Here is a 10245-nt window from a genome sequence, read left to right on the forward strand (position 1 = left end):
TTTCGCGGTCAGATCAGGGATTTACAGCCGCGAATCTGTAAAAGCTGATAGTCGGCCCGATTTCGTTTCGTATTCTAAAAAGCACTCGGTAAGCGGTATTTCGACAGGCGCTATTGATCGTCTGAAAGCGGTTTGAATTATTCACAAATCGGAGAGTACCTAAAAATCTAATATTCTAAAATTTTGGATAGAAAAATGCTCCCATAAAAATGTAAAGATCTGGAAATAAAAATAACCATGAAAATTCAGGAGGTATAAAGTTTTTTTTTAAAAAAACACGAGAGCTTTTCAACACTGTACACAAATGACGAGGAGGAGATTAATATTCCCTATGTAACTCACATTCGCTGCTTTGTAAACTCAGAAAACGTTTTTAAAACAGTTTTATTTAAATAATACAAAGATAAACATGGAAGGTAATTTACACATGTTCCTGCATGAAAATAATTAGATATGTGTATCAGTAAAATATCGTATTTTAAATGTTGGGTTGTCTCTATCACATCGAATAAAAGAAATTGTAAAGGGTCATAAACGAAGTAGTGGGACTTACTCTTATCGTCGCTATCGTCAGCTTTTCCAAATAACTTGATTGTATTTTTACAATCCATATGTTATACTTTAATTAATACAATATAGGCCATAGAGTAATTAATCATTGACCTTCAAACGAGCATTGACTCCGTTTCGTTCATGATATATTGTTTCACAGTTTGGAACAGTTTCGACCTATTTTTAACAAATGCAATTCACGATATATTATGATTCTTTTATATTTGAATCAAAAAACTTTCTTCTCTCTTCTCTATACACAGTTAGTTCTTTTTTATATTATTTACAGATTAACAGTTTAGTACAACTCTGTGTGAACTCGAAACGGAACAAGCATAAAGAAGTGGGAATTGATTATAGCGTCCTTTGAGGAATTTATGGGATTGACTTTCCTCAGCGAAATTTTAAAGCGCGAGCTAATTACCACGTGAAGTAGCGTAGCGTACTGAAATCTTTGGCGCATCTCTCTTTCATTCGCTGACTTTACGTCTATTTGTACATCTCTTCTAAAAAGAAATGCGCAAAGACATGCAAAATGAAGTGGGACTTTGAAGACTTTAAAGATTGAATCAACATCCTCTTTTATATATATATGTACCGAACACACACGTTAATTTGTAAAAACATCCAAAAATTTTTTTGTGTGGACAAAAATTCATATTACGCCTGGAAGATTCTCTTTTTACTACTTGTCACTTTTAATGTTATTAATTGGATATATTAAGCTTAGAATTAGAGATTTAGAAAATTATGTTACCGATCTCATGCGAAAAGATCGCATCCTTGACCGAACTTTTAAACACAAATCGTAGAATCCACGTAATAAAATACAAGGCAAAGTCGAACTCGAAGTTCATTGAAAAATATATATCTATACTATTCAATTCCCATTTTTCCATGCAGAGATGACATATTTTCCTGATTAGTTGACCATTTTCAACGTGGGTCAACGTTCACGTGAGAATAAAGTCTCTCTTTATATTTGAATTTCGTAATTATTTCCAACAATCACATATATATATCGTATATACATATATCAATGTTTATATTAATATATATCAACTATTTGCAAAAACAGATAATTCATTATGAACCTTTAATATCATATTGGAACAATTATGACAAAATTAATAGCAGGTGTCTATTATTCAACCCAGATATGCCTGACGCTCTATATATAGGTATCTATATTCATCTCATTTATATAATTAAGTGACACCGCAGCTTTGTTTTAGTCTCCCCGCTTCCCCTCTCCCTCTCGCCCTCCTTCACTCCTCATTTTATGCTGCGTTTGTGATAATTTCAATGTATCTTTGGACACAAATTTATCACTTATATATTTGGAATCATAGAGAAAGGCTCGCTACAACTACAAGGCACACATCTGGGTCAAAATATATATGTATTGAGTTATGATAATACTTGTTTCTCCGCTTGTAATGATCTATAATCTCTAGAAGTGAAATTCGACAACTGTATCTGGATAAAGAGGTATTACAATATCATATGATGAGGTATATTTATAAAATATATGGAATAAATTATAGATTTCAATACAAAAATTAGTCAATATGCACAAAACACCTAACGAAACAACCGTGTACCTTTAGTTCGTATTGTTCCCTCTCCGATTTTTATACTTATCATGGAGATCAATAGAGTAATGGACTGACTAAAATTGCTACATGTCAAGAAAAATATACGATCCTTACAAGTATCGCAATGCAGTGGCAATATACATGTATCATCGTTGAGAAAATAGTGCGTGTGATCTTAAATAATTCTAGGAAAAGGCAACGTGTACACATTATACATGGATTCAATAGGATTTTACTAGATGGAAGAAAACGGCTTATATTTGCTTAATACGCTCAGCCCATTACTATTTTTATGTAACATTTTGTTCTTTTATAGACTTTATCCTCATTAAACAGAGCTGATTTGGATAGAAGAACCAATGGACTCTGTTTCATTGTGTGCCCTTAAATTAATAGAATTTTCCATATTATTACCATCGGTAATGTCACTACTTAACGCCAGTCTCTCACTTTCGATCAACGCTACGTTCGGATCTATTATGATCGTGTTATTTTCTACATTATTTTTCTTTCGGATTGCACACCCGTTAACGTTCCCGTCGATTTCCGCTTGTTGTTCGCTATTCAACATCGATAGACTTCCCTTAATACCCTCCTTCGATGTCGCCTGAGAGCTAAGCTTCCTCTCAGATGACGCATTTTTCGTTACCTTTCCCTCTTTCTCTTTAGGTTTCTTTCCAAGTACGGGAAAATTTGTAATCTTCGAAGCAGTCTTTTGATCCTTTGATTGTCTCATGGAACCAATACGGTTCGGCTCTGTTGCTTCTGGTTCCTCCATGATTGACACCAGGTTACCCTTATTCTCCCCGGTAGTTTCATCTTTTACAACTTGTATTGGTATGTCATCTGAAGGCAGAAGAAAATGTTTTCTGTATTACAAGAGAAGAGACTTTTATCGCCAAATTGGAGTCGACAATAATGAAAGCAATATTAAAAGTTAACAAGCGTTTTAGAGGCAAGGAAACATATTTGTATATACATAATAATTCACTTAAATTATACATGTGAGAAATATGTATGCCATAAATACAATTTCTTTATGTTCGCCTTGAATAGAGACCAGTAAAATTGAACACATTTAAATAGCATATTCAATTGTATTGTGCATGTACAATAGAGGGAAAACATTTCTTACCAAAGAAAGAAAACAAAAAATATTTTGCAAAATGTGTAAATGTGTATCATTTTCTTTTTGTATTAATTATGTGTTCATAGTACATTGTAAATAAGTGGACATTGAAACACTTAGGGAACATTTAGGATGTGTAGAAAATATTAAAAATGATATCGCGTTGGAGAATATACAGTGCAGAAAATCATAACATGAAAAAAAGAGAGAGAGAGGGACAGATTGCACGTAAAAGTAATATTCAAGTGAGAACAGTGAGAAAGAGATAAAGTAGTAAGAAAGAAACACCGAATACATTTTCTAGCAATATACTTGAAATTCTTGGTGCGGGAAGATAAATGTGCCATGTCGACATGCATGTTTCCCAGTCATGCGCTGGTTTCTGTTTAGATTTTGTTTTATGCGTGTGTCTCATTATAGCTGGGAGTGGTATTTCTGAAAGGAATACATCCACGAGTAACATGAATTATTATAAGTTAACAGCTCATTCCTGCGTGTGTGCTAGTGTATATACCAAATGAAAGTATAATCGTAAATTTGATGGAGAATTATAGCGTGATGAGATTTACGCCATCCTACAGTGTTGTAACTGGAGTGATAATACCATGTGTTTGACGATAGTGCGGCAGTGGCACAATATTGTATTGACCTATTGTTGCCTTCTGTATATACATTTTCCACCGATTCACGAATGATCTCTCCCAGAGCCTGTTCCTCTAACAAGCTATACAGATGCGCGTTAGCGGCTGCCAATCTATCGTCGGGAAAGGTGGAGTCGCACATTACGTTATTATCTTTTCTAGCTTTCTGGCTGATATCGTCCTTATTGTCGATAGTCGTTTTCTTTGACTGTTGATCTTTGCTCTTTTTGGGAGAGGACTTTATCGGCGAGCTTTGGCTGCTGCTGCACATACTTCCACGCCTAGAACTTTCCAATGAGGAGGAGGACTGCGCCTTCCCCACGCCCGTGTCCCTCTTATCGACCGAATTTGGAAGTGCGTGCTTCCAATGCCAAGGGCGACGTTTGTGGCTGCCAGATACTGCCGGTCGCTGTTGCTTCTCGGCTTGACAATTGCTCAATTCGACCGCAAATAACTTCTCATCCAGATCGTCTAATGACATAGACGCGTAACCCACATTTGTTTGGACTTTTTTACATAACTTTCTAACTTATTAAATATATTTTAAAATAACGCGCGGATTCGGTTCAACAGATTTTATTATTTATAACAACACATTATGTACTTTTTATTTTTAATGATTTGCGAGTTATCAAGGAAATCAAACAATACAGATGAGGAGGAGCATGAATACATTGCACGTGATTTTCCCGGGAAATGTGTGCAGTTACTATACCAATATTTGCTTGTTTGGGCAACTATTCATTCATGGAACAAAAAACGTTTTCAATTCAGCAATAATTTCATAAAACTATAGGTATGTCACATGCAAGCTTGGACCTAAAAGTACTCGACACATTCATGTCCATGCATATATATCCGCTTGTGTATTATTTATGTTTGTTGTACATATCGGGGTTGTGTAAGAGAAAGATAGCTAATATTCAAACACACACAATTAAAATTTTATTTATACGTGTCGGCTATTTTAATGAAAAATAGCTGTGACGTTAGTACTGTTAGTATTCCAACACCTTTATTCACCAAAAATATTTGCCAATGTACAAACTTGCGTAAAACACAATAACTATATTTAATTTCGAGCGTATTTATATTTAATCTCAAAAAAAGAACTACACGAGACATGAATTTTTTGTCAGTGTAAAATAAAAAGAAGTTGATAGAAATTAACATAAATATGTTTATCTTTGCGTAATGAATTTAAATATAATGTTAAATGTACTATTGCCGTGTATTTTCTTAAAGTAATTACAATTTATCTTTCGTTATTTTTGCTGTCGCCAAATGTTTTTTTATTACATGCCGTCGTAAGAAGATTAATAATTTATAATAGATATAAACGCAATATATAAACGTACCTGGCAATTTCTTAGTACGGAAGGAAGCATTTGTGATCATAGACTTTGAAACGGTCGGTGTAGCGGTTGCCGGGGATAATGCAACACTAATTCCAATTGGTCCATCATTCGGCTGACCTGAATCGCCAACATAAGAGGATTGCACTTTACTTAGTTAACAGATAATACAGGAATTGTGCACGTTATGTTGTCCTACCGTGACAATTACCTGGGGCTCCAGAACTGGCAGAATTGCGTATAGCGTTGGTGACTAACATTACATTTGGATATGCCTCGTAACATGCCCTGTTATGAATATCTTCTGTAGCTTGGTTTCCTACATACCAGCATTCGTTATACCTACAAATAAAGACATCATATTTACATATTATAAGGAAAGTATACCTATATAAAAGATGCAATGCTAGCAAATTAGTCCAAATGCCTCGCCGGAATTGATGTGTTAATTAAGATTTGTAATGAGAGAGATGTAGAAAAACAGACTAAAATGCTGTTAAAATCGCAAAATGCATTACATACATGGCAAAATATACAGCATGCAAGAATTCCAAGAGAAATTGGCTGGATACTGGTATACGTGGTAAAAGCCTTGGAACAAAGCTAGACTCACTGCCATATGAGGAACGTTGATGGTGTCCCGGTTTCATAAATCCTTGAGTAACAAGTCTGCAACAGAGACGAGATTACATTGCGATTGAGAATACAAAATGGCAACAACCGAGAATTACAGTCAAACTCACTTTGTTGCGACTTTGCACAATTGTTCCAGAGCAAATTTACTTATGTATCCAAGTTGTTGATTATAAATAAAGAGTAAAGCTGTCATAACTTTCAATCTGTTTTGCGCATTCAATGTTTCTACTTGTTGCAACGGACCCCAGCTCACAAGTTTTGAGTTACACTCCTCAAAACGACGTACTGCGCTTTCGGTTAGCGAGGCGGGTGCTAGACTCGCAGGCTGTTTCGAGAAATATATTCAATATTATATTTAATAATCTGTAGCAATAATACAAAATTATTTGGGATATTTTGTCTTCTTCAATTAACTTTAATAATATTATTTATATGAATTTAATATTTCTATATCAAATATTGTATTTATTAAGCCACAACAATTATAGAGATAAGCTGATGCCGTTTAAAACTTTGTTTTCTGAAATGCAAATTTGTACTCGTCAGTTCGGATTCTTTTTAAATGTCACTTGACACATTAACCGCGAGTATCCGATGACACTTAAGCAAAGCGCTGACGTTTCAAGAAATATAATCTGAACGTTAACCAGAATCTTACTGCAATTAGATCTGCATACCAAATATAAATACCAATTAAATGCGTACCTCATGATATATGGATAGCATAGCGAGAGATGGTAATCTAAATGAGATCGCTTTTTGTTGTCCTGACTTATCGACCACCTCCAGATTATATAATCCAATTAGCAGAGTCTCCAGGGAGCGACAACTCTGCAAATGAGATGTTAATAATCAATATACCGTTTAAATGTGTAGTATTTGTTATGGCAATTGTCAGGAATAATTCTTTTTAATGATAAATAAATATTATAAACGGTTAATTGAGCCCCACCTACAATGTCTTTATAATTCTATTGCAACAACAAGATATTAGTCTCTATTTGTCATGCAAGTTAGTGGCTCTTTGCATTATATAATTCTATTAAATATCAATTATGTACCATGACAGCTTAAAGTATGATTGACAAACGACACGAGTAATAAGTGGGCCCGACGTGGGACATTATTTTCTACGACTTTACATTTTTTATGCCCGTTCTACACCTAGAGATGATCCTACTTGTGGCTCATCCGAGTAGAGGAGTTTACATGGGCATTTTAGTAAGACTATTGTACCAAGTATGGTTTTCGTATGATTTCACTATGATTTTTAACCGTCTTCTTATGTAGAAATGGCACCCGAGTCCATAAACGGTCTTGATACGATCTTTGTCCATTTATTAACTCACTTGGATGAGCCACAAATAGGATCATCCCTAGGTGTAGATTAGGCCCATATTCTGAATCCTCTTTTATCGGTAAAAGAAGGTTCGGAATACTGGCCTCATTATCTTCAACGAAAGCACAATCTTACCTTAATATCACCATGTGCAGCGGAATTTAGATAAATATATATTAGCGTCGGCAGAAATTGCAGAGTAAACCTTTGCAACTCCAATTCCCGAGACCGATAGAAGTTGTACAATTGGTTACACACTTCGTCCATTAGCTGTAACAATAATTCAGCATTAAAGAAGCGCGTTTCGGCTTGTAAATACTTCATATAACGCTACTAGCGCGCATCCTTGGAACAAATACTCGAAAATTGGCCGACACGTTCCAGCATTATGTACAAATAGTGCCAAGTGATTACAAATCTCTAATAACTCGTGTATATCTTTCTCTTTCGTGCTGATAATATTTTTTCTAGGTACACGTGACTCATCTAAGGCTGCCAATGCAGCAGCAAACGGTCTGGCATGAAAGATAACAGTTTCCAGGTAAAAGACAGCTACAGTTCCCTGCGCAGGACGTTGGTTGTACCTCGCTGTACTTGGTGCGCTCCTCCAGGAGCACGTAGAGCGCCCGCACGATCTCGTTGTCCTGCGCGAGCGTCCTGGCGAACATGTGCAGCTCGGCCGGCGCGACGTCCTTGCAGTCCGCCAGCCACTCGCTTATCAGGCTCTCCGTCATCTTCCGGCCGGACGTTCCACGCCTTCGTCAACAAATCGGGAGGCTCTTACCGACGCCCTGGGGTCTCGGCTTCGACTGCGACACGCTGCCCGTCAACGTCACGGCGATCATCACACAGGCTTGACGCGGGGTGGTGGCGCGGCCGCGCGCGGTGCATCAAGGAGTAGACGGGTGTTCCGCGAGCGAGCCTCTGGAGTCACACTGGCTTACATGCCGCGGGGCTCGCCGTCCCGTGCGCGTCGCCGTTGGCGACGCTGGAGGCGCGCGCGAGGGGAGGTTGGCGCGAGCTGAGGTTATCGTCAGTCACTGCCGCTGGCAGCCGTGCCGATTCTCGCCGACCGACGGCCGTTACACGTCGAAGACGATCGCGCAGACGAGCGAGCTCGGGCGACGATGGGCAAACCCTGACACCTCGTCCCAGTCCCGAAGACGGAGATCCATCGGGGGGAGAAAGGGAGAAGATGAGCACGCACGACCCGCACGGACGGCTGCTCAGCTGCACTCGCGCGCGCCAACCAGCTGCACCTGCACCGCCCCGCGCCACACAACTACCTGCTGTTCGCTGCGCGCAGCTCCTGAGAGCCGCGGGCCCTAGAGTCCCGCGTGTCCGGCCGCCGGGCCGCGAGGGGATTAAATGTACGGTTCGGGAAATGTACAATGGGTTACGCAACGTTAAATTAATCGACCAGAGCGAGGTTCGGGGTTTTTTTTCCGACCGTCGGCCACGGCGCACGGGAACCTAGACGCGCATCCCGCGTCCGAGAGCGACGCGACTGCGCAGTGCGCACACGACCTGCGGCGCGATCGGGAATCTCTTTCTCTAGCGCGAAAACTCGCGAAACGCGAGAAAGTTTCATTGACGAGTTCAATATATTTGTCAATGAAATTTTTGTCACATTTTTCACGAGTTCACGCCAGAGAAAAAGATTCACGAGTCCCTGAAGTCTGTGCCAGGGGGTCGATTCTGTATCTAAAATACATTGAAAATGCTAAAAGTGAGCTGCATTGGTCAGATGGGCAATTCTACTGCGTACAGAGGACCTCGGGCAGTTTTTGAAACGCTTAAATTATCAACGTTCCATTCTAAGAACGGCATCTCGCGATGTCGTACGATTACACCGGCCGAATAGGACAATTTCAGCACCGGGGCCGGGCACATCACCAATCCTGGGCGCTTGTGCGAACACCGTCCCCTAAGAATCCACCTGCCATGAGGCCGGTGACGTCACGCCGGTGACAATCGCTCGGCGAGCGTCGCCGAGACTCGGCTTCGCGGCGACGCGGACACGGATAGCTACGACTGGCTCGTTGGATCCGATTGCGCGTCGGGCCGTCGAGGTGATGTTATCGCGACTAGAGAGAAAGGGGGGGGGGGGGGGGGGGGGAGGGAGGGAGAGGGGGAAGGGGGGAGGGGGGGCCCACGCCACCCTTCCCTGCGTGCGTCGGTACGCGCTGTCGTGTATCGCGGGCTGCCTGACATTGAGAGTATTCCGCGATAAGTGGTGGGCCGCCGTCGCCGTCGTCACTGCCGTCACCGCCGCCGTCGCCGCCGCTGCCGCCGCCGTCGTGCGTCCGCCCGATGCTGAAATGAAGCAGAAGCGCGTCATGTATGGCGACGCGCGGAAACTGTGCGAGAGACGAACGCAATCGGCCCCGTACGGGCCCTGCCTCGCGTCGGACTAACGATCAATGGCTTTATTCGAGAAGAGATACACGAATAAAGTGCTGTTAGATGATACGGAGCAGCTGACGAGCGTAATCGAAAATGCGAGGACCATCGACGGACATACGGTATGCGCTCCGGTATTTTGCTCCCCCTTTCTCCGTCTACGTTTCTCTCGCTCGCACGCTCTCTCTCTCTCTCCTTCCGTCTCTCCCCCGTTTACCGTCTCCCTCTGTCTTTCTCTCCCTCACTCCCTCCCTCCCCTCGCCCTCCCGGGATTATCCTGTAATCATCTCGACCTGTTTGTCTCGCTGTCATAGGAATTTTCCTTCGCGCCCCGCTAAGATTCGGTTTATATCTCGTCGTTGTGACATTCGTTAGGTTTGTATACATGTATACACACGGATACACACACGCACGCACACATACACACACGTCGTTTGGACGATGCACAGTCAGCTGCAACGTGATCCTATACCTCGCCTCGAGTCGTTAGACGCGGGCTGATAAGAAACTGTATCTTCAGGAATTCGTAATCAAAACAGAGGTCTGCTTCCCGAACGATCCTGGAAAGTGAGCCGACGTTACAATGATACAT

At 40.8% G+C, this 10245-nt stretch overlaps 2 protein-coding genes across 7 annotated transcripts in view; one reads left to right on the forward strand and one right to left on the reverse strand.

Moving 5' to 3' along the window:
- Positions 1-367: 367 nt before the first annotated feature.
- On the reverse strand, positions 368-8692 carry LOC105564425 (hyccin). Of its 3 annotated transcripts, XM_012016776.1 has the most exons (9): positions 7835-8692; positions 7386-7520; positions 6617-6742; positions 6019-6236; positions 5798-5944; positions 5475-5617; positions 5279-5395; positions 3884-4391; positions 2919-2996 (listed from the first exon to the last, which is right to left on the reverse strand). In XM_012016776.1, coding segments are annotated over exons 1-9 (1545 nt in total). In that variant the 5' UTR covers positions 7985-8692; the 3' UTR covers positions 2919-2995. The 3 variants fall into 3 exon arrangements, with proteins under 3 accessions (XP_011872165.1, XP_011872167.1, XP_011872166.1); XM_012016775.1 differs by lacking the exon at positions 3884-4391 and having other exon boundaries at positions 368-2996; positions 7835-8664; XM_012016777.1 differs by lacking the exon at positions 3884-4391 and having other exon boundaries at positions 368-2996; positions 5487-5617; positions 7835-8660.
- A 703-nt stretch (positions 8693-9395) lies between these two features.
- Positions 9396-10245, forward strand: part of LOC105564427 (PX domain-containing protein kinase-like protein) — a 7372-nt gene continuing 6522 nt past the window's right edge. For 2 of the 4 annotated variants that reach the window (XM_012016780.1, XM_012016781.1), the window contains exon 1: positions 9396-9775. In XM_012016780.1, the coding sequence (XP_011872170.1) occupies positions 9674-9775 (102 nt within the window). In that variant the 5' untranslated portion in view covers positions 9396-9673. Of the gene's footprint in view, positions 9776-10009; positions 10195-10245 lie in introns of those variants that run through there. The other 2 variants (XM_012016782.1, XM_012016783.1) reach the window with 2 other exon arrangements.

The sequence above is a fragment of the Vollenhovia emeryi genome, unplaced genomic scaffold (genome assembly GCF_000949405.1).
Source record: "Vollenhovia emeryi isolate VEMERY1.0 unplaced genomic scaffold, V.emery_V1.0 DF939165.1, whole genome shotgun sequence".
Taxonomy (NCBI): Eukaryota; Metazoa; Arthropoda; class Insecta; order Hymenoptera; family Formicidae; genus Vollenhovia; species Vollenhovia emeryi.

Bases quoted from the DNA above. Each gene is read 5' to 3' on its own strand.
- LOC105564425 (XM_012016775.1), bottom strand. From the start codon at position 7,984: ATGACGGAGAGCCTGATAAGCGAGTGGCTGGCGGACTGCAAGGACGTC. The intron at 5,945-6,018 runs GTGAGTTTGACT...TCTCTGTTGCAG, and splicing joins TTGTGCAAAGTCGCAACAAA to ACTTGTTACTCAAGGATTTA. The intron at 5,618-5,797 runs GTATGTAATGCA...CTTTATTTGTAG, and splicing joins CATGCTGTATATTTTGCCAT to GTATAACGAATGCTGGTATG.